General features: G+C 45.2%; 2 protein-coding genes across 4 annotated transcripts in view; one reads left to right on the forward strand and one right to left on the reverse strand.

Moving 5' to 3' along the window:
- Window positions 1-815: 815 nt before the first annotated feature.
- Window positions 816-7,029, reverse strand: TNNC1 (troponin C1, slow skeletal and cardiac type). The gene is made up of 6 exons (XM_085072832.1): window positions 6,879-7,029; window positions 3,281-3,311; window positions 2,821-2,967; window positions 1,826-1,940; window positions 1,618-1,754; window positions 816-989 (listed from the first exon to the last, which is right to left on the reverse strand). Exons 1-6 carry the CDS (start codon window positions 6,900-6,902, stop codon window positions 958-960), a joined length of 486 nt encoding a protein of 161 aa, XP_084928958.1. The 5' UTR covers window positions 6,903-7,029; the 3' UTR covers window positions 816-957.
- A 4,149-nt stretch (window positions 7,030-11,178) lies between these two features.
- NISCH (nischarin) overlaps window positions 11,179-23,296 on the forward strand; it is a 29,700-nt gene continuing 17,582 nt past the window's right edge. For 2 of the 3 annotated variants that reach the window (XM_085072846.1, XM_085072847.1), the window contains exons 1-5: window positions 11,179-11,408; window positions 17,007-17,090; window positions 17,817-17,999; window positions 21,313-21,361; window positions 22,957-23,120. In XM_085072846.1, the coding sequence (XP_084928972.1) occupies window positions 11,322-11,408; window positions 17,007-17,090; window positions 17,817-17,999; window positions 21,313-21,361; window positions 22,957-23,120 (567 nt within the window). In that variant the 5' untranslated portion in view covers window positions 11,179-11,321. The remainder of the gene's footprint in view (window positions 11,409-17,006; window positions 17,091-17,816; window positions 18,000-21,312; window positions 21,362-22,956; window positions 23,121-23,296) is intronic. The other variant, XM_085072844.1, reaches the window with a different exon arrangement.

Here is a 23,296-nt window from a genome sequence, read left to right on the forward strand (position 1 = left end):
AGTTGTGCTGGGGCTGTAATTCGATGGGAGGAGGCAGCTATGTGCAGGGAGAGCTGCTAATGCCGCAGGAATGCTGCACTTCCTTGGGATGAGAGGAGATGGTGCTCAGGGCCTCTGGGGACAGCACAGCTCCTTGGCCCTGCTGTCACCCTGTGCCTGGGAGCTGAGATCCAGCTTGGGGTTGTGCATTTCTCAGTGGCCCAAACTGATGTGAGTTCTCAGGGAAAATTGGGTGCCTCATTTGTTGTAGTGAGGCTCCCACCCAGGGCTGCAGGAGGACTATGAGGGGCTAGCACTTGCCTCCCAGCAGGCAGGCTGAGACAGGGAGGAGCATCCAGTCCAATTTAGGAATGCCTTTTATTCATCTTCCCTAAGCAAATTCAGGTCTTTCTGCATGTGCCAGAGGGTGCCAATAAGGATGGTGGGCAGGAAGAAGGGGTGTGCCCTTGGGATAGCCAGAGTGAGTGTAGGGAGGAGAGGAACTGTCCCTTACACATGGATTTCAGCGATGGCTGAAGTGGGTTTTAATTTATTCTTCATTGCTATAAAACGCTGCCAGTCCTGCAGTTAAAACAGCAGCCACCAATGCCAGCTCTTGAGCCTGCTCACCATGGCAGCTCCCCACTGAGCACCCATGGCCCTATTGGATGGACTTTGCCACTGGGCTGGCAGCAAAATACCTCCTTGGAGGCTTAAAGCTCCAGCTGTGATGTCACCTTGCCAGAAGTGGCCCCCAGAAGTGGTCCCATTAATTATGAGTCCACAACCAGGGTGAAGCTGTCACTGAACCTCTAAGGAATGACCAGCTGAGGCACTGGGTATTAACAGGTTTTATTTCCCCCTGGCCACCCTTCTCAGCACTCAGTCTTCATGCCAGTAGCCAGGGGATTTAGTCAAGGAGATGAGATGTAGAGCTGGAGGGTTTAGGAGATTCAAGCTGTCCATCTGGCCTCAGATTTATTCAACCCCCTTCATAAACTCCAGGAACTCTGCCAAGGGGAAGACATTGAAGACAAGAGGTGTGAGGTGAGACTGAAATGCCCTCACAGCTGCCAAGTGTGCTCTTGGCAGCTTTTCCCAGCCCTGTCTCCTTTTCCACCCCCATGATATGTGAGAGGCTGAGGGGGAGGAATGGCTACTGCTCCTCTGCCAGTGGCGAGGACTCCTTGTGACTCCTGCTAGAAATGTCACTGGAGCCCAGCGTCACCCTCAGCTGCCACCAAAACACTGGAGTTGAGTGCCAGGGTGGGACACGGCCACTGACTCAGCTCAGAAATAGTCTGGGGGTCATTTTGGCAGCATCACATTGAAAGATACAGCCCCTCAGAAATGGTGTTTGTGTTTAGGGGTCAGGAGGGGACTGGTGAAAAGTGGCAGTGCTTCAGTGCCGGCTGGCTTTCACAGCAAGGGGACAGTTAAGGCAGCCCAAGTCCCTGCTAGCATTTCACAATCATAAGAATCCCCCCATCCCTGTGCACACATGCTCCTCTCAGATGTATTCTCCAGCATTGCCTGCATGAGCTTGTGCTCTTCCAAGAAAGCAACCAAGACCATGGGAGCTGCCTAGGAGGACAACCAAGGGCTTGTGACCAAACCACATACAAGAAAGAGTCCTACCGTCATAGTCAATCCTGCCATCATTGTTTTTATCCCCATCTTTCATCAGTTCTTCTATGTCATCCTCAGTGATGGTCTCTCCTGTTGCCTGCAGCATGATCTTCAGCTCCTCGAGGTCGATATAGCCATCGGCGTTTCTGTGCCAGGGCAGAACAGCTCAGAACCAGCCTCTCCCACCACCCCACCACACTGTGGTCATGGCTCTTACTTATCAAACATCCTGAAGAGGTCTGAGAGTTCCTCTTCAGTTTTTCCTTTGCTGTCATCTTTCATACACCGGACCATCATAACCAGGAACTCATCAAAGTCCACAGTGCCGCTGCCTGTGGGCAGAATGGACACCATCAGCTGGAGCTACCGGGGTGGATGGGCAATGACAATGAGGGATCACACTTCCCTTCAGCAACCAAGGGGCAAAACTCAGGAGAGCAGCCCTGCAGCAAGAGGCAGCTCTCAGGATGCTGGAGTGCCTGAGGCCCTTCCCAGACCTCATAAGTGAATTTTTACCTTTCACAGTCATTTTGCCTTGGCAAAAGTCCTTTTGGGACCACCAGTGAATGGAAATACCTGCTACAGGTCCATCTCATTTAGGTATTAATAATGAAAGCTCCAGAAGGCAGGTATTCATGCAGTGTGGGTTTGTACCCACAGTGCAGTAGTGTTTTCAGTGACTCAGCTCTTTTCCTTTTTTGTCTGATTTTTAACTGCTTTTTTCCAGTTATTTAGTATGGTATTTCTGCCCAAATGCACACGGTGGATTTTGTGATGTGTGATCACCCGTATACTGATTTCATCGATATTGACAGTCAGTTGTGGGGGTGTGTACACTTGAGCAGTGAGAGACTTTCCTGATGACAGAATCCTCTAACTGACATTTCTGAAATGGTAGTTCCTACGTTTAGCCTATACTTTGTTTTTTAAAAGAACCAGTACAATTTCAGAATACGCCCTGAAATCAGTTTAAGCAGTCTGATCGTTGTAGGAATAATAGTTTTTATAGTTTCTCTTTGCCTGGAAATTCCCTGAAGGGACCATGCTGAAGTTTGGTGTGTGTTTAGTGTCCTTTGAATTCACATCACTGCAGGTTGCTCCCCACAGCTGTGACTGTCCCCAGCACAGATCTGCCAGCACTACAGAGGTGGCCCCACACCTCTGGATATGGGGATGGAGCTTGGGAGAGCAGATGAAACCCAAACCTCTCACCGTCTTCATCCACCTCGTCTATCATCTCCTGCAGCTCCTCAGGGGTGGGGTTCTGCCCCAGCATCCTCATCACCTTCCCCAGCTCCTTGGTGCTGATGCATCCATCCTCTGCCCCCAGCACGAAGATATCAAAGGCAGCCTTGAACTCTGGAGAGAGAGAGGGGAGAGACATGAGGGGGTCTTGCCCTGCACCTCAACCCTGCAGGCAGGGAGCTCATCCCAGGCACAGCCTCCCCTGACTGTGCACCCCAGCAGTGCCCAGGCATGCCTTGGTGGGACACACAGGCACACCACAGAAACTGCCTTGCTAGAAATGCTGGTGGATCAAAATCCCTGGGTCATGCCCTGCCTTGGCCAGTCTGGCCAAAGCATTTTTCAGAGTGTAATTGCTGAAGCAGGCTGGGCTGCTGGCTGGGGAGCTCGACTTCAGGCTGTGGTGTCAGGTTGAAGATGCACCTACCATTTTTTTGCTCTTCTGTCAGCTGCTCAACCTGGAAGGAAAACACAGATACAAAGTCATTTTAATTTTGTCAGCACCACTAATTGCTAAAAGGACACATTACAACAGCCCTTGCCAGGTCAACCAAACCTCACAACAGTTACCTCATGGACTAGGGAATGTACAAGTAAGGGGATTTTGACACCTTTTGACACAGTTTTTGTAGTCTAAGAGATTGTTCCCCTTAAAGAAATTATTCTTTTATAATTTTAATTAATTATAAAATTAACTATATTGTTATATTTATATAGTAATATTATCTATAATTATATTGATTGTATAATTATATAATTGTAAATAATTATTCATTTATTCTAATTATTCAAACCATCTCCTTTGAAGCAACCATCACTTCTCTAGAGTAGCGGACTCTAATACATGGCAGAAGTAGCCTTGGTACAAGCAGGGAAAGCCCGCTGGGAGAAGAATATGCCTCTGCCAACCATTGGGTTCTTGTTGCTGGCAGGTTTCACTGCAGGGTGGCTGCACTGCTGAGGGCTGCTCACTTGGGCCATTGCCTGATCAGAGACGGGACGTGCTTGAGAGGTTCCTGGGGAGGGAGAGGTGGACAAGACTATCCCTGGTAGTTGTTTTTCAGCCCTAGGGTCAAGAAACTCCTGCCCTATGCAGAGCATTACCTGCTCTACTTCCATCTCAGCCAGTGTTAATACAAAGGTGTCAGGCTCAGAAGGGAGTTGCTACTCCCTTTCACCTGTTTTGGGAATCTCCCTGAAGAAATGGCCTGTGGAGCCAATAGGCATTAGCTGAGGTGGGCTGGCAGATTGTTCCTAAACTCTGCCCTAATTCAGTCCCCACAGCCCATCAGTGGGAGCTTATTAGTTAGCATGAATTAATGAAAATAATGAGGACAGCAAAGGAGAATCAATCAGCTCTGTACCATAGCTGTTTAAATGCATTTCTCTCTTTGGCTTCATTCCTGCCTGCAGGTACTGCTTATCTGAAATTGCTGATGTCACCACTATGTCCAACTACCCCTTTGGTAGCATCCATGAACACATGGAGTTATCCTTCCTATGCTCATCAACAGCCTCTCTAGATCCAGCCAGGTAGGACCCCTGTCTGCCCTGTCTAGCCCTACCAAAGTCTCCTTGGTGCCATCCCTGTGCAAGTGGCCTCCAACACCCATCCCTGCCATGTTTTGTTTGGGGCAGAACCCCACAACCCAGAGCAGTGGCACCATCTTTGAGTGAAAGCTGATTCTTTTGCCCCAAAGAGCAATGGTTTTGCAAAAGGCAGCTAGAAAGCCTTCCTGTTTGCAGCAAGAAGCAGGAAAAGTACTTTTCCTTAGTGGGACAGAGCCTGTGGGAAGCAGGCAGAGCACCTTATCCCACTCCCCATGCTCCAGGAGGTGAGGACTTGTCAGAAAGCACTAAGGATGGCGGCAGGATTTTCCTCCACTGCTGGAGGAACCCAAGCCCAGCGTGTCCCTGGTGCTGCTGAAAGCAGGCAGGCAGCTGCCAGCCCTCTGTGGGCATTGTTTGGGCAGAGCAAGGGCAGCCACCACCACGATGGCCACAGCCACGTCCTGCTAGGTAACATGACCCTCTTGGAGCAGTTGCTATTTATAAGCCTGGGTGAGAGAGGTGCTGGAGATAAAGATGAGCTCCCCAATTGTTCCCAGGCTTTGGTATTTATCCTTGCAGCCCTTTATCTGGACACTTGTCCCTGGCACTGTTCTGAGCACCGCTTAACAGAGCCTAAAAATATTCCTAGAATAGCTTTGTGTTTGCACACCCTTATCTAGGCATGAGTGGGTAAGATGAAAATCCATTGGGTTCTTTGGCTACACATAGGGGATTTGGCATAAATGTGATGTTAATATATGCTATCAGCATGCAGAAAATAAAAAACTATTCCCTTTTGAAGCCTCCTTGAGTACTGAAGTGGTAGATGTGCTGTATATATATTAAGTGCCTTGTTTCTGTAGAGTGACATTTTTGTCACAGAGATGTCTCTTGAGCTGTTCATAGTTCCCTCTGGACATGGGTGGTGTTTGCAGCTTCATTCCTCTTTTCCCTCCCCATCATTCCAGGAACAGATTTCTCTGACTGCAGTGTGGGAAGGCAAGCTCTCTAAGCTCACAGCTCTGCAGCAGCCGTGGTAATACCAAATCTGCTGTATTTTGCTTTCATCAGCCCTCCTCTTCATCCTATGCTTCCATTTGAAGTCAGACAGGGGAAACTGAAGTTCTGTATTTTTTTCCCCAGGGAAATGTTTTCTTACAGTCTAAATTGTGGGAAATAGATCCACAAAAGAGCTGTTTTTCTCAGCTGTTCCTGGCTTGGACTTGTTTTGTCTCCGTGAAGGTGTTGGCAGTTAATGCCCAGGACTTAAGCCCCACATTTACCTAATTGTGGCAATGTGGCCCCTAGACAATAACGAGAGGGCCTGTGCCTTGAGTCACAGAGCACAGACTTAATTAAAAACCTTAATTAGAAAGGCCTGGATTTTCTTTGATTTTACAGGTTCTATTTTTCTCCCTTTTGAAAGTGTTGGCTGGGGGACTCAGCCTTCCCTGAGCCTTTTCACACTATTAGGATCCCTGTAGGGGTTCCATTTCCCAAGGGCTGACCAAATGACAGGGGAGGTGTGAGCATTGGGTTTTTTTTCTTCAGTTACCTACCAAGCACTATATTCCTTCCTTCTAAAATTCTTGGAATTATAATATGACTCATATGATGTATTTTTTTGTGTTCTTTGTTAAAATCAAACTTGATCAGCTATATATTTAAGGGGGGGGGAAGCACCAAAAAGCTCTTACTGTAAATCCAGTTACAGATGCAATAGCAATCCACACAATCCAGAATCTATTTTCATCCTTATTCCATTGGCACATCACTGTCTGTCTACGTTACAGAATAATGCAGTGTTCTTATTACAGACCAAATAGTTTGGGTTTACACAGTGAGTGCAGCATGCAGCTGTGGAAGTTAAAATAGCCTAAGGATGCTCCACGTTCTCCAGGGCATAGCTCACATTCTGGATTCTGCACAGCACAGAGCACGAGCAGCAAAGCAGAGGAGGAGGTTTGGAAATAACTGAGAAAAAAAACAAGGGTTTTTTTCAAATCCCCCAGGAAAATAGTTAGCTAAGTAGAGGGGAAACATAACAATGGCAGAGTTGTAAAGCACCAGAAAAAAGAGGGTGAGGTTTAACCCATACACTAATGTTTATTTCCTGGGAAATCCTGCTCTGCTTTGTCTGGAGCCACGCAGGTTTTGTTGAGATTTATAACTTCACCTAGGAGCCATCTCTGTGCTTTACAGCAGGGAACCAGGGGAGTAATTGTAAATAATTTAGTAGCAGGTTGAGAGTTTCACACTAGTAAGAGGAGTGTGAAAATTGCAGAGCCATGAGAGGAAAGGGTCTGTGTCCTGGATGAGGATGTTGACTAAAAGTTGCTGCCCTGTAATTATTTCTCATTTCCATTTCTCCATTGAATTATTGCTATCACAGCTTTGGGGAATCTACAACAAAAATCCCTAGAGCCATTTCAGACACCCCTCCCCAACCCACAGCCCCAAAGGGAGACACTCACCGCTGCCTTATAAATGTCATCCATGGCTGGAGCGGGTCAGCGAGGGGCCAGGGGCTGTCACGGTCCCACTCTGCCGGCGCTGCCCCGCGGGCCCGGCTGATATAGGGGGGGTGTCAGCCCCGGGGGCTGGGATCAGCCCACAGCAGCCCCGCATGCCCAGCCCCCAGGAATGCCTCGCCTGCGTGCCTTGGGATGGGGACACCACTGAGCCCGGCACTGGCACGTCCGGGGCCAGCCCTAGCCCCGCTCCGTGGCAGCTGGAGCTTTCCTCGTGACTTTGTTGTGGGATCAAGCCACCACTTTTCAGCAAGACCTGCCGAAATTGCTGATATATTGTGGTACTTGGCTGTCCTGACTGGACCCGTGCCATCATGTCACCTCCACCTCCAGAGTGTTCCCCCTGGAAGCTGCCTTAGAAAGATTATACTGTGCCAAATAGAATTGGATATTACGGGAAAGGCACATCTCCCAAAATATCTCTGTAGAGCAGCGAATGTCCCCCGGGGCAGTGGGAACAGGGGGTGTCAGGGCCCCCTGTCCCCTCTGCAGGGTGTCCCCAAACCCATGGGAGATTTGAAGCTGGGGCAGGTGCCTCAGAGGAGCCGATGCCATGTGTGGGCAGGCACCGAGGATGGGGGGATTGTGCGGTTCCACTGCCACATAGAGAAGCGTGGAGACAGATGGAGCTTTGTCCCATCTTCTGTTTTCAGCTGAAGCTACAAAATGTGGGGATCAGCTATCAAAATGGGAGTATCAGCTTTGTTTGATTCCAGGGATAATTCCTGGTCCTCTAGGAAATCATGACTCAAGTTCACCCAGCCAGCAAGCTGACCTGTCCCCACTGCAAATGGCTAAAATCCACACTCTTGGGATTTACTGTGGGTTTACCACAGATTTACCACATTACAGTGGAGAGCAAAAGACACCAAAGGCCTCCAAGTGATGAGCAATGTTTTCTCAGTGCAGTGAAAGGTGTTTTAATCCACAGGAACCAAAGCCAAACCTCTCTTTTTAATGATTCAGGACTCCCTCTTGTGTCCAGAGAGCTACATATGGCTCTGACACCTCAGGGTGGCTAAGCCTCACCTCCTTTGCTCAAGCAAGCTCAAATCAGAATTAGTTTGCAAAACTGAAAATACAATTAATTGTAACTGTTATATTTTATCTTTTCTAGAAATCCCCCTTTAAGAAGAATCACGCTGCATGGAAAAACCTTCATTCCCTATGGATTTTTGAAGCAGTTAGGCTTCCTAATTGGAATGTATTTATTATTTTGGTTGCCTTGAACATACAAAAGGCAGAAAAACCTGCAGAGGGAAGTAGTTATTTTGTTAAAGGGCATTGGAGCCTGTCCTTAGGTAAAGGCACAAGCTGGGATGGGAGACTTGCTGTCCCCCAGAACCAAACCATCCAAAACCTCCTGGGCAACCCCACAGAGACCTTCCCAATGAAGTGCTGCCCAGATGCAAACCCCAATCCCTGGCTGCTCTTCCCCACTTGGGGTTCACTGTGGAGACAGTGGGGTGGCAGGTGCCAGCTCTGGGCACTACCAGGCAGCAGGGCAGGGGATGAGGAATCATGCCTGGCCCTGGCCCTCTGTCCTGGGAAGCGATGGCACTGAGTCACCCCCTTGAAAACAGCCCCTGGGATGTGTCACAAAGTATTTAGGGTCAATGAAGAACAGGAGTGGGAACGCTAACACTGCTTTAAAAGGTCTGCTGGAGAGAGCTGGGATGAAATTCAGGTTGGGATGTGGAGGAAGGTTGTCTGACTGCTTAAAGAGGGGAAATCTGGGCTACTGGCACCCTACACTCTGGCATGGGAAAGCTGCACTTCTGCGAACATCTGAGGCGAGCAGAGACTTGCAAAACAGAGCTGAGCCCAGAGGGAAAGGATGAAATCCCATCTGGCAGCAGGAGGTGATGTTCGTCCCAGGGAAGAAGGCACAGGCAATGGCATCATGCCAAACCCTGCCTCCCTGCCTGCTGCCTGGAGACAAAGCTTCCAGCATCCTCTGGCTCTCCTAAGTTGTTTGCTTACAAAAGAATTGGGAATTGGGGTTTTGTAGGGAAACCCAGAGCCTCTGCCATGCAAAGTGTGGGGGGTGACTATTGCAAGTAGGGGGTGTTCTGAGGGAAAACCATCCTCTCCTGCTGCTTCCTTTGCCTTCTCACAGACCCATGGCAGAGAGGGAGCATGGCTATCTATAGCCTGAGGAGGGCTGCCAGCACAAGTGCCCTTAATCCGGGCATGGCTGGCTTGGTGGCACACCAGCTGGCATTGTGGTTAGGTACAGCCTGTTAGCTCAGGCTCCAGCTGCATCCTGACATGCTGTCCCACTTGTCAGTCAATCCAAGCCACCAAGACAGTTGGAAAGCTTTACTGCACCTTTTTTCCTCCAAAACCTCATTTCAGGTTTTCATTTCCGAGCAGCTGTAACCCACTATAAAACTAGCCAAGGCATCCACCAGGTCAAATATAAGGAAATAAAAGGCAGAGGCCCAACTAAGATGCAGTTTTATTTGAGATCAGGGATGTTTGCATGGCTCCTTGGGCTGTGTCATGGCTCCAAACTGCAGCAAAGTGCTCCAGCATTCCCCTTCCCTGCCTTGGGCACCTGGCCCTGAGACAGTCCAAACCCAGCAACAGCAAAATTCTTTAATTCACTGCTTCCTAAACTCCACTTAGAACATTTTAGCCACAGGAGACCCCATTTTCCCCCTTCCCCAGCCACATCATTCCTGTTGTTGCCTCCCAGGACAGGGTTGTCACACCATGAGCTGCCTCTGGGCCTGCAGGCAGGAACTGCTGTAGGAGGAGATGGGCACTGATCAAACACGACAGCTGTGCCAGTGCTGCAAATTGTTATTTAATTAAGGAGAGGGGACATTCAGAGGAGGCTTAATTAAAGTTGCTCTCCAAACCCACTTATTATCTCATGAAGAGGCTGAGCTCAGCAGCAGCTCCTGAGGCTGGGACAGCACTAGAAAATCCCTCTTGGACTGCCTGCACTATACGTGTTTTGTCCTTGTGCACATCATCCTTCAGCTACATCCTGACCAAGGAAAAACATTTTTCAGTGAAAACCAAAATGGGCTTGTCCAGCTCCATTTGTAGAGGTGTTTTTGCTCTTCTGCCACCCTAGTCCTGGTGGCATCTGCCAGACACCAGCATTGCCCCTGCAGCTCCATACACACGGCCAGGCTATTTGCACTTCTGTTGTTATTAATGACACCATACTGAGTTAATTGCATCCTTTCTTAGGTAGCATAAGGGCAGGCAAAAGTCGCCTTCATTTTGCTAGAAGGTGCTTTTTAACAAAATCTCCTGTGACTTGAAGGTCCAAAACAAAATTCCTCTCTGTGTAATGCAGTGTAAAGTATCTTTCAAAGCTTTCACAGATGCTTGATACATCCTTCTGCCAAAATATAATCTTTCTAGATAAGCTCCCAATTTTAATACACTCAGATACTCCCTAAAGAAACTCATTATAGCCTCTCTTGCAATTTTCTATTGCTGGGGTGCACACTGAACCTGCCAGTAAGGTTGCCATAGTCTGACTGCCCCTCAGGGCAACTCAGGTTCAGCTCAGGGGAAAAGGCTGAGGAGGATTTGTTTGCCGTCCTTTAAATTCTCCACTTCTGTTACAAATTACTGGCAAGATCCCTTCAGTATGCACAGGCTTGAAACACTTCCCCATGCTCAGTGGGAGAGTGAAAGTAAAGTCCATGCTGTCTGTCAGTCACCTTAAACACCACCTCGAGTTCACTCTGGGCTCATTCCTGAGGTCTGGCCCATCAGCCCAGCTCCTGAGCTCTGGTTTTTGGGGTGGCACCAGGCAGCTCAGTCACAGAACCCCTGCGGTGGCGCCTCGGCGCGGCATGACACTATCCAAGCCTCCAGCAGCCCTTGGCGGCCACAGAGCTGCACCACGGGCTGCCGGCAGCTGGGGCAGCCTCACAGCCGTCGGCAGGGATTGCATCCTTCTGCATTGGGCTGGGTTGGATCCATTCGATTGGACAGCATTGGACTGGACTCTCTTCTATTGGATTCCGTGGGATTCCATTGCACTGCACCGCGCGACGCCCCCCGGGCAGAGCGAGCAGAGCGAGCGCGCCTGCGCGTCCACATAGCCTAAGCCCCGCCCCGCTGCGGTACAGCCCCGCCCTCGCAGCCCAAGCCCCGCCCCCAGCGCGAAGCCCCGCCCCTGTCCGGGCCTCCCTCACCTCACACCGAGCCCCGCCCCTGCCCACTCCCCCCCGCCCCCGGCCCCCCCCCGCTATAAAGCCGCGCGGGCGGAGCGCGCCGCGCCCTGAGGGGGTCGAGCCAAGATGGCGGCGGCGGCAGTGCGGGCCGGGCGGCCGGCGGGTGCGGGCGGCGGAGGCGGCCGCGGGGGAGCCGTGACGGCCTGAGCGGCCGCGCCCCGACGCTTCTCCCGGCGACATGGAGGCGGCGGCGGGAGGCGAGGACGGCGAGGAGCCCCCGCGGGAGGCCCGAGTGCTGGGCTCCGAGCTGGTGGAGACGTACACGGTGCGGAGCGGGGAGGCCGTGAGGGACGTGCGGGCGGCGGGGATGGGGGCAGCGGGCGGGGAAGGTGTGGGGCAGCGGGCGCGCCGCCTCAGCGGTGCCGGGGGAGCAGGTGAGGCCGGGCTCGGGGCCGGGCTGCCTCGGGCAGCAGTGCCTGGCCGGAGCTGTGCCCGCGCTGAGCACGGAGCGAGGCGTTTGGCACAAGTTTGTGAGGGGCTTCGGGGAAAGGAGCCGCGGGGAGCGGGGCTCAGCCGGGAAAAGCGGCCCCGAGCGCCGCGGAGCCTTGGTCCTTTGGGAGAGCTGGAGGCTCCCGGAACAAATGTCGTGTTCTCGCCCGTATGTATTTATGTGCATGTGCGTATGTTTATGGAAAATTGCTTTCGAGTAAACATAGCTTTCAGAGGTTGACTAAACAAAGCAGGAAATCTTTCCTTCACGTAGAAGTATCATAAAAATACCTCTGATCTTATTTTCAGAGGAAATCAGATGATTTAGGATAGACAGTTTTTCTCTTACCCCACCAAAAAAAAAAAAAAAAGGGTTGTCAGCAGTGTTTTCGTTTGGGAAGGAACGAAGCTTTTGATGTATAACTTGGTTTTTATCTGGTCAGATTCTACCAAGAGTTAATTGGTCTGTTTTTCAGGAAGAAGCTCATCGTAAAAACCTCAGTATAATTGCAGACAGAAAATGTCTCGAGCACACCACCCTTTAGTTATATAACTAGAAAATGTTTTCTCCTTCTGCCTTATTTTAGTGTGATTTGAAAGAAATTTTTTTGGTAGAATGCACATGTATGACATCAGGCTTCTTCCTTTTGTGGGAAAAGAGAGCTATGGTTTAGAAAGACAGTATTTGGAAAGTTGTGTGATGCATATAAGTAATACTTCATGGTCCTGCCTATGAAAACGGAGCAACAGAAGAGTGATTTTTTGAGTTGTTAATAGGATAGAGCATTACACAGCTGTGGCCCATGAGGAGCCTAACTCCTTCCCAGGTGATGGCTCTTGAAACACAATTGTGTGGGAATGACTTTCAGGTGGTCAGTTGCCATATTTATGGGCAAGGGAATGACTTTCAGGTGGTCAGTTGCCATATTTGCAGGCGAGGGAATGACTTTCAGGTGGTCAGTTGCCATATTTATGGGCAAGGGAATGACTTTCAGGTGGTCAGTTGCCATATTTACGGGCAAGGGAATGACTTTCAGGTGGTCAGTTGCCATTTTTACAGGCAAAGACGTACTGAGTATTCAGTGAAGGAGTTGGCTAGAAGCTTGAAACGAATTTTTGAGACGTGCCTGAGCTCATTCTCTTAGTTGCATATTCACAGAAATGTGTTAGGATGTGGTTCATCCCACAATCAGCCTCAGCCGAGGGGCACAGTGAGACCTGTGACTTGGGGACTGGAAACTTCCATTTCACGTGTGAACCAAGACTCATCAGTGTTGGTGCTGGTGTTGAGAATTTCCATTAGTGTTGTGCAATACCAGTAAATGAGAAAAGCAGGTGCATTCAGTTAGAAAATATCAGTATTATCTGCCCCCTTATTCTACTGGAAGTTACGGTGCAGGAGGTGAAGCAGTAGCTCCTTTGCTGCTTCAGCCTGCAAACAAGTGTTATGGTGGAGCCACACTTTGGTAATGCCATTAATGTTCTAGACTGAGCTGTAGTTCAGGTGTGTAACCCTGCAGGTACTGTTCATCTGATCAGCTGATAGTTGAGGATAACATTTTAAGCTGCTGTGGCTAAGATCAAGGAAGCTTCTTTGTTCAAGGCTAGATTTCTATAAGTACAGTGTATGAAAGACAAGACTTAAAAGTATTTGGTCCTACTTTGATTCTCTTGCTGCATTTTTGAATGCATGGTGGCACTAAGCTTGGTGTGTGTAAACCTCCTGAAGCTGCTAGCAGGACTCCACGCCTGCAGTCAGCTTCTGTGAGACAGGCCAAAGCCATTAGAAATGTGGGAATAGATCTTCAAATGAAAGCAGAAGTTCTACAAAATTAATCACAGGGTGAAAAGTTACTGAAAAAAGATAGCATGTGTTCAGTGTTTAAAATTAGCTGAGTGGTGCGTAAGGATGTGACAAAAATGTTCACGAGGACAGAAGTTGCTAAACAGTGTAAAAGTCAGTCAAATTTGGTAAAGGTAAGAAAGTAAATGCAGCTGTAGCAACCTGTATCTTCATCCTTTACCATGTGGTCAGGTGATTCTGACAGTGATCTTATTTACATTCTTGTTTTTGAAAAAGTTGTTTTTCTTGTGGCATGTGAGCTTCCTGTTGTACTCTGTATTTCAGGGCTCAGTCTCATTAGAAGGGGAGTGTAATGACATCCATTTGACAGAGGTGATATTAGATCTGTACAATATATCAGGGAGGCCCACACTTCTGCATAATTTTGAAGGTACTTTTGAAAATGTAATTTTTGGAGTTTTTAGCGTGAAAGGCAAGGTGTGGGTAAATCCAGCAGGAAAAAAATTCTTGCCCTGGTTGATGTGCTTTCTGTCGGATTGGTAAGGTTTGAGCACTTCTATAGGGTGTTTCTCCTGGGTGTGCTGGTCCAGGTGATGCTGACTGAAGACTAGCTTCAAGTAGCAGGCCTCAAGGCTGTCAGTGCTTCGTTTGTTTCCTGCTATGCATTTATTTGGCCTAAAATTGCCTTCCTGCTTTTCCTGTCTTTTGCAGCTGTTTTTAACATAAATACTGACTTCAATATTTAAGGAAAATACTGCTGCTTCCTTGAATGGGTGTAAACTGTCTGACTACTTGATGAGGCAGGGAGGAGGAGATGTGGCTGCATCACTGCTCTGGAATTTGGGACCTGCTGGCTGTAGTCATACCTGTGTCCCTGGCTTCCTCTGGAGAGCTCTGTCATTTAAGTGTTGAGTTGTTTGGTTTTTCCATAGCACTGAAGCGTGTGTAGTTGGATGAGACACACTGTAGAAATGCAAGTTTTCCATGTAAAGCAAGATAGGCAGGTTCTTGTACTGTATAAAGGAAGTTGAACAAAAAGCAGTTTGGAATCACTGCTGTTCATTTAACAGCTGGCTTAAAAATGTTTAGTAGGTCTGTCATCTTTCAGTGTTTAGGAAAATGAAGGGGTGCCATTTGGTGATGTGGGCTCTTAACTGCAAAGAACTTGTAGTGACTTGCTAGAAAACAAAGACCATATGCAGCGCTGCAAATATGCCAAACACTTTACAAAGTAGAACTTAACCAAAATAACTGATTTTAAGAAAAATGTTAGAAAGATGGACAAAGATTTCTCTGCAGGAGTTTAGTAGAGACAGGTGAAGGAGGAAATCCTGTGACTATAAAGGCTTTTGTGTTTTATCTCAATAGAAATGCAGTTTGTGGTGTAAGGATGGGTGGGGATTTCACATGGTATATTTATTTATGTCTGGAAGAAAGTGCAGTGTGAGAATGTCATTTATCCATGTATTCCTTTAGCACTTGGCATGACAAGCAGCCTTTGGAGAACCTTAACTTAAACTGTCAGTCTTGTCATATTAGTGCACTCAAAATTTGTTGATGATGAACTTAAGCTCCTAAAACATTGAGATATCTAAGGGGATTTTTTTTGCTTTAAGTGATTTATTTCTATATTAAGAGCAGTCTTAACCAGCACATCAGCATATTGCATTTATATATTTATTCTTCAGGATAATGGCAGCTTGTGGATTGCTGTGAAATTAGTTGCTGTGTCTGCATACTGATGCTGTTTGAGGGGTGAATATGTATTGCCTGCTCTGGCTGCCTTCTAGATGGGGAATGCTGTGGCTTTTCAGAGACTTAATTTAAGGAATTGTATCAGTGCATGTAAACACTTTAACAGGTAGTTTCCCAACCAGACTGTCCATTTCACTAAGTGCTGTGTTTCTAGAAGTGCTCTGTGCTTGCTATCAGCATAAGGATATGAAACCTTTATTACAGATTTACTCTGTGTTTTATGCAGAGAGGATGGGTTTCCTTGCTCACCTGGTGAGCTCTCAGCTGGGAGCTGTGAAGTTACAGAGTTTCTAGTGTCTGATCTGGGGTTTCATGCCTGGTGTACTCAATGTGCATTGCATTTAGATGTGTTGCTTGTTCTGCCATAGTTTAGCACAGTCAGCTTTTCAAAAGACCTGGTGTTTTTATTATGGTTTATAAATGTTGTACTTCTTCAAAGTTTGGTTTTTTTGAGTCTCTCCTTGCTTTCCTCGGGGTTAGGTGGTGCTTCTGAATGCTGGTGTTATTCTTGTTCTGGTTTGTCACCGGCACAGTGATTAATCCTGATCTGTTGTTTCCCAACACAATATGACAGGAAAGCAGGCACAGGCCTTAATTGAGTCCATAATTCTGTGTGGGCATTCTTCTGTTTTCAGTGCTCATCCCAGCACTGACGTGTCACTCACTGCATGCGCTAGTCAGACATCTTGGTTTGGTTCTCAGTAGGACTTGGGTTTTGTTCAGTGAGCCAGTGTCAGATGCTTACAAAAATAAAACTGGCATGAGCTATAGTTCGTCTTCTAAAATGAAGGTGGTATTCTATTTAATGTTTGACATTGTGCTGCTCTGTACTCACAGTAAGTGAGAACTGGTCTTTTATGTAACAGATCGAAACTGTTGATGCTTTTTGTTTTCTCAAGTGGGTTTAGCAACTAGATGTGTATCATCCTCATAGCAGCTATGAGTCAGCTCTGGGTGATCTGTGGTAGTAAGCAAGTTCTCAACTGTATTAAATGCTTTCAAGATTTGATTACAAGTTGGTGTTTTCCCCAAGGAGTATAGTCGGGTTGGATAATATAGTTTATTTAATTTGTTGTATTCAAGTAGCTGTGGAACTAGTTTTGCAGAGCCTGGTTTGTTTTCTACTAGTGTTTTATCTTGTACCTTTAAAATTTCTTTGGGAGGGCTTGTTTCGAGCATATCTAAAGGTAGACTGAGTTTCCTGCAAAACATGTACTGTTGTATCCAGAAAGTCACCTAGAATGAAAATCTTTGGTACATGCATGCCTAAAAATACTTAGTTTTGTGTTAGAAAATGTTGGGTTGCTCTAGGTAATTGTAGTGATTCTTTGGGCACAGTGACTCTTCAGGAGGATGTCTTGTGTGCTTTACCCTAGAAGGAATAAAATAGCATCCACCCAAACAAAGGATTTATCTAGGTTTCTCAAGGGTTAAGCTCCAGATTTCTGCTTATCTGAAGTGACAGCAGGATGCTTGCCAAGTTCCTCTGCCCATTGTGGAACTTGGTAGATGGAAGAAGGGATGCTGCTGCCTCAGGCTTGTGGGGTAGCTATGAATACCAACTTCAGTTAGAAACTTTCAGAAAAAGAAGTAGCTTGGAGCCCTTGGTTATTAACCTTTGGGTTGCAAAAATTAAAGCCATTGCTTTACACTGAGGCACCTGCATGTTCTTGTGTGTGGAGCTGCCTTGTGAGTAAGATCAGACATCAAACATCAGCAAAGTCACCTCAGAGCTGGGGTCAGCATTTTGTTAGCTCTGATTCTTTCAGCATGTAGAACCATCTTACAGTGCTCCATTAACAAGCAGGTCTCACAGTCATCTTCTCTTTAAGACAAATGTTTTGCAGCTCCCTTACTTGAATTTCCTCCTTTCAGGTGTACATTATTCAGGTCAATGTCGGCAATCATCAGTGGACAGTCAAACATCGTTACAGTGATTTCCATGAGCTGCATGAAAAGGTAAGAATGTAAAAACTGTGGCTTTGGTCTCTTACAAAACACTGTGCAGTTCTTGTAGTTCTGTTTTACAGACTGTGTTACGCAATTTCTTTCTTCAATAAAGAGTGTATTTGCTAGATGCCATCTGAGCTGCAGACTAAGTCCTTTTTGTGAGAACATTATTACTTGCCCCTGTTACATTCCTGTCTTGAACTGGGGAAGGTTGACCTGGAGAACTTCAGCGAAAGGTGGAAGCTGTGTCAGAGAGGGGATCTCAGGCTGGGGTCACTGAACTTTTTGCTAAGAAGGATGTTTATGATCAGCTGATTTGGTGACCAAAGTCTCATCAGGGTGAATGATACAAGTGTCCTTAAAATAGCATGTTATCAGCACCAACCAGTGCTGTTAAAAAACAAATTAAAATAAGGAGAAGTGTACTTTATTTAAGAGTGTTCTGCTTTCTCAGAAATGCACTGGATATTTTGTTGTTTTATCACTTCAGTTACATTTTGCCCTGGCACTGTGAGTGATTCTTTGAGCAGACACTGTTATTAAACTCAGATCATTCCATGACAAAATGTTCTTTCTGAAAATACCTAATACTTTGAAGGCAGTAGCTAAATTTATTGAAGTAATTTTTTTTTTATCTTTCCAGGATCAGTCAACGTGTGCTTAATGTGTTCCATTGCAATTTGTGTTCAAGTTCAGATGGTGTGTCAGGTATTAACTGTGTTCTTTGTTTTTCAGCTTGTTTCAGAAAAGAAAATAGATAAAAATCTATTACCTCCAAAGAAGATCATTGGAAAAAATTCCAAAAGCCTGGTGGAGAAAAGACAAAAGGAACTGGAGATCTATCTGCAAACTCTGCTGCTCAAGTTCCCTGTTACTGCGCCAAAAGTTTTGTCACACTTCCTACACTTTCATTTATATGTAAGTTATGTTTTTAGTGTCTGAACAGAGGCCTAAGTGTCTTTCCCTAGTTCTCTGACTGGGAGAGAATTCTGTGGAATCTTCATGAATGCGCTGAAACGGTCCTTTTTCATAATTTTGCACAATATAACAACAAAAGAGCATGTTTTTAAGATTTTTGACACCACATTTTATTGCAGTAGACACTATGCTGGGAAGTAGTGTAGACAGGGATGAGAGGAGAAAATACACTGGCAGGAGAGTTGGAAGCTGTGAATAAACACGAAGCTGAATTGGTTGTTTGGCTGATGTCAGTAATGCTGGCTCTCAAATAAGTATTGCATAATTGATCCACACCCCCCTACTTAGGGGCTAATGGTTGGGGCTGTGGTTCACACTAAAACAGTTTCTAGTAGCCCAAATGAAGAAACATTATGCTTCTGTGTGGAAGCGCAATGATGGAGTGGCCTTTGGAGAAATAGCTCCAGCAGACACAGTGTTACAGTAAAGGATACTCGAAGCAAGAAGTAATTACTTGAGTTCATGTTCAGATTGCAATTTGTTCATCTCTTGTGTGTAATTAGGCTTTTTTTGCAATATGGCATCATGGTGTAAGGGGAGAATGAATGTCATAAAGAGGAAAGTGCACTGAATGGAGAACTGTATGGAAAGAAGGGGCAGTAAATGCTTTGGGATGGGATGTTTTGAGAAGGCCCTCCATGGTTTCATAGAAAGGCTTCAAAAATTAGTCACAAGTGATCCATTAGGTGTTAATTAAGTTTTAGCAACAAAGGAAAAACCTGTTTAGTTATGTTACATGAATACAATTATCCTGGTGAGACTTCAGAGTTTGACTTAGGTAAAAACAGTAGAAGGTTTATTCCACAGTGTTGCTATTGCCCTGCAGATTTGAGAAAGAAGCACAGGTTTGTCACTATCAAGGTCTCTAAAATGGATTAAAGGTTTTAAATTTATTAAAAATGTGACAGTGTAGAGAGGATTTTGTTCAGATGGAGTAAAATTCCTGATCACCAGTAAGTTGCATAATTTTTCTTTCCTGTGGCTCCTCTGTCTTGTAAATGACATTTGTTTTGTTAAAGTTTCAGTGTTGTAACTTCCACATGGTTGTTATACAGGCAGAAGTTCTTCCTAGCTGCTGACTTATTTTTCAGAAAGACTGGTTTTTCCTCCTGTTGTAATGTTCATTATTTTTTGCTGTTCCAAAGAACTAGCAGTATTTGGATATGAATAGCCATCTGTTTCTGTACTGCTCTTGGATATTAAGAGCAAAAATTTTCCTTAATCGGCATTTCTTTGCTTTGGGGGGGGTCTGACTTAGTTGTAAAAGCAATTTTTTTGCTTGGATTTTTAGAATACTTTTAAATATTTACAAAAATGTGTTAATTATTCAGCAGGAAAGCTAAATATTTACCACAACAATTCTACTGGAAAAATTACCTTTCTGCAGAACTTTGATTGTTTAAAATATCTTCATTACCAGACAAGCCATGTACATACTGGAGCCGTTACAATCCCTGATACTGCCTCATTAGTTTATGTAGGAAGTCTACAATATTTTTTGTCTTTTCTTGTTTGTAGTATTTCCAGTAAGTATTACTTGATTTTATTTCTCAGGTTAATTGAACTAAATGGAGTAGAAATACCGCCCATAGTTTCATTAAACTCACTTTGAAGCCTTTAGATGTTCTCTGGTACAGCCTAGCAAAGAGAAACAGATGCATGTGACAGCAATGTAGAACTTTATTGTTACTTTGATACCGAAAAGGATTTCTGCAGTGATATGGGGATGCTTACTTTGTCATCTTAGAAGATTTGGTTTATTAACTTGCAGATCGAAGGTTTTGCAGGAAAAGCATTGAGTACCCACAAACTGCTGTTCAGACACCTGCAAACAATCGACTTCTGTGGGTGTGATACATTTAAGTAGCTACAGCTAAGACAGAAGTCTCTTGTAGATCTGACAGAGGAATAGGATTCCCTTTTTTTTGCCTGCTAGTCACTGAACAGTCTAAGTCATAATCTTGTTCCAGTTATAAATGTACAAAAAATTTTGGCTCTGTGTCCCAGATGACAAAAGGGATACAGAGTAGAGTTTTCAATTAAGTCTGTGCTTGCCAGATGAGTGTAATTGGCTTATACAAATGAGAACCAGAATTGTTTCGTTTTGTTTGGAGTACAGCTTTGAGCTTGTTCTCAAAACTATGGTGTGGAGGCTTTGTTCATCCTCAGTGAGTGGGGTTTCAGTTACACTAAGAATGTGCTGTTCTAAAATCCTTGCCTCATCAAATGAGCAGAGCTGTCTGCTGCAGATGTCCCGTGGATGTCTTCCCTTGTTGTGAATCATGAGGTATTTGTCAGCAAAGTAAACTTATGAAATATTCATGTTGGAATGATCCATAATATCTCTTTATACTTTGCAGCTACCTTAAAATGAGATGTTTGTCTAGGGGGAAGCTTCACCTTCCACAAATAGTTTTATTTTGTTCTTTCTGTGGGCCTTGGAAGGGAGCTGTTGGAAATGCTCAGAACTATTTCTGGACTTGCACAGAGCATTTGCTTTTTGTGGCGAGAGGTGTGCCCAGGTGGGAAATGCTTGTACTGATCTTTGTGCACCTGCAGATTTAGAAAGTACAAATCCCTGCATTGAGAGTTTTCAGCCTTTCATCCTGGAGCTGTCCGTGCCAGGAATGGAGGTTGAGCACCTGGGTGGGTCCAGGAGGGGGAAGAGGGATGATGAGAAAAGGGGGGGTTTGCATTACTTTGCAGCAAGCATAGTAGAGTTGAAGTCCAGAAGACTACTTGCTTTTTATATGTATCTTTTTTTTTTTCTGTAGACCTCTTAATCTAAATCTTTGTGTGGTAGTGATATTCTGAGGAAATGTTGAGTGCTTGGTGCATTAGAATCGTCTTAATGTTAAAATTTTAACAATGTGATACTTGTAATACTGTCTTCAAAACAACACTGTCTTTCAAGTTGGGCTAATAATGGCTAGTAATAGTTGCTCTAGTTGCTGCTGCCCTTTTCTAATGTGTGCAGAATGGGATTATTTAAGGGTAGTTCACGGTCTTTCATTGTGGAAATGGAAATTATATGAAATAAAATAATTTCAAGTCATTTTTATGAAGCATTTTCAAGTTACAGAGAAATCCATAAGACACAGTCACCCCTGTTTTCAATTTAAAAACAGAAACCAAAATGAAACAAAGTCCTCTACCATAGCAACAAAAGGATACTTCACTAAAGGTACAAATTAAAGCATTGGAGCCATAAGTATGTGAGTAACACTTGATTGCAATGGTTTATTGTTTGCAGGAGATCAATGGGATCACTGCTGCATTGGCTGAAGAGCTCTTTCACAAAGGTAAGGAGCTTGGATGCATTCACATACCTGTGGTATTTTACCTCCAGACAGTGAGAGTTCTGATCTTCCATATCAGACTGTGATACTTTTTCTCCCCCTTTTTCTTTTTGTCTTTTTCTTGCTGTTTGTTCTTTAATTCAAGCTGCATTTTCTGAGGAGCTGTAACAGTCTTACAGCTGCTTTTGGAAACAAGAGAAATGGGTGAATTTATATTTTGAAAAGGGCCTACTAGTCTGTGTCCTTAAGGGATAGGACTATGGCAGTAGTGATCAGGAGCTTTTGCTAAGCTTTCTGACTCAATGTGTTTTAATGTAACCTGTAAGGAAGCTTGGTTTATATCAGTGAGTCCTCATAGTCTATGTATTAAATGCAAGAGTTCACTTTACATATCTAAATATTATTCTCCAAAATTCAGGAAACAGGAGACCTTCTGGTCAGTTAAAGAGTGTGCTTTTCTGAGGCTGGCAGATGAAAATGAAATGCTCTTACTGTAACTACAACAGCTCCAGCTGCTCCATTAACAGCAAGAGGCATGTGAAAGGATTAATCCCTGCTATTTTTGTTTTGAAGGACATGCAGGATGCTACTGTATAATTCCAGTTGGCTGAGGCATGTTAGGCATGACAGGTGAAGCATGTTTCAGCATGCCATTTCAGGTTGTTCTGGCAGAAAGTTAGCTTTAGGTAAGGCCACCTCAGACTCCATTCAGCAAATTTTGGAATGTCTTAATGAAGCTTGTGAAAAAATCTTTGCTGGCTTTGTAGTGCCTACAGTCTCACTGATAGGAGAATTGTTGATGTATCACTGACTGTTCTTAGTGTAACCTTCCAGTAATGTATGTGCAGCTGGACTCTTGGACTTGCTCCCACTGAAGCTGAAGGGAATTTTATTCCTCAGAGCATTTCTGAGAACTCTGCTTATCACAAAAGCTGATGCTTTCTTGTCCATGAAGTCAAGCTGGTGTCCCTAAAAGGAAGAAAGGAAAGATATCCATTCTGTGTGTGTGTATGTGTGTGTGTTCCAACTGCTGTAGCCCACATTGAGCCTGTGGTGCCTTCAGAGAGGCTTTTGTATGCTGCTTTCTGCTGTTCCTAGAATTAAATTGGATTGTAAAATTATAATTAGATAAGGGTTTTTCTGTTCTGGGCATTTGCTTTGGTATTAGTGTCCAGAAAATCCCCATACTTTCCAAAAAACACATTTAATACAATTCTGCATTTCGGCAGCATAGCAAAAGATCCAAGATCTGTATTTTAGATGGCAGGTGCTGTGGTTTCTGAATACAAAAAATCCTAACTGCTGTAAACTTAGAGACATCTCAGAAAATGTTTCATAACTCTTATATTATGTAAACGAACTTTGATTCCAGTCCTGTTCACACTGAGGGAAATTTGCCATTAATTGCATTAGGAACTTCACGCTTGTATGATGAGTGCCCACTTGAATACCTGAATTATTCTGATGTTAAAAAAAAATTATTTTGCTACCTCAATTTTCAGCTTAGTGGATAAATGGCAAACATGTATCATTACGTTTTCCATGTACTATTTGTTTTGGTGTAATTGTGTTTGATCCCAAGCTACTCTGTTTTTCAGGAGAGCAGCTCTTAATGGCTGGAGAGGTCTTCACCATCAGGCCCTTGCAGTTGTATGCTGTCACTCAGCAGCTGCTGCAGGGCAAACCTACCTGTGCTAATGGAGATGCCAAAACAGATCTAGGGCATATTCTGGATTTCACTTGTAGGCTCAAGTATCTAAAGGTGAGGTCAATGTTAAATAGGTGTTTATGCTGCCAACCTTCAACGCATATGTTGTTCTCTAGCCAAGGTGTTTGCTATGTGATGTGGACTTTTCAGCAGTGCTCTCTGTATAGATCCAGCCACAGAATCTTACTGGGTGCCAGTAGAAATGAGTAAAGAAAACAATATTAACCTCT

This window comes from Lichenostomus cassidix, chromosome 12, assembly GCF_008360975.1.
Source record: "Lichenostomus cassidix isolate B80296 chromosome 12, HeHo_3.0, whole genome shotgun sequence".
NCBI lineage: Eukaryota > Metazoa > Chordata > Aves > Passeriformes > Meliphagidae > Lichenostomus > Lichenostomus cassidix.

Bases quoted from the DNA above. Each gene is read 5' to 3' on its own strand.
- TNNC1 (XM_085072832.1), bottom strand. From the start codon at position 6,902: ATGGATGACATTTATAAGGCAGCG. The intron at 2,968-3,280 runs GTAGGTGCATCT...CTCTCTCTCCAG, and splicing joins GACAGAAGAGCAAAAAAATG to AGTTCAAGGCTGCCTTTGAT. The intron at 1,755-1,825 runs GTAAGAGCCATG...GCCCTGGCACAG, and splicing joins CTCTTCAGGATGTTTGATAA to AAACGCCGATGGCTATATCG.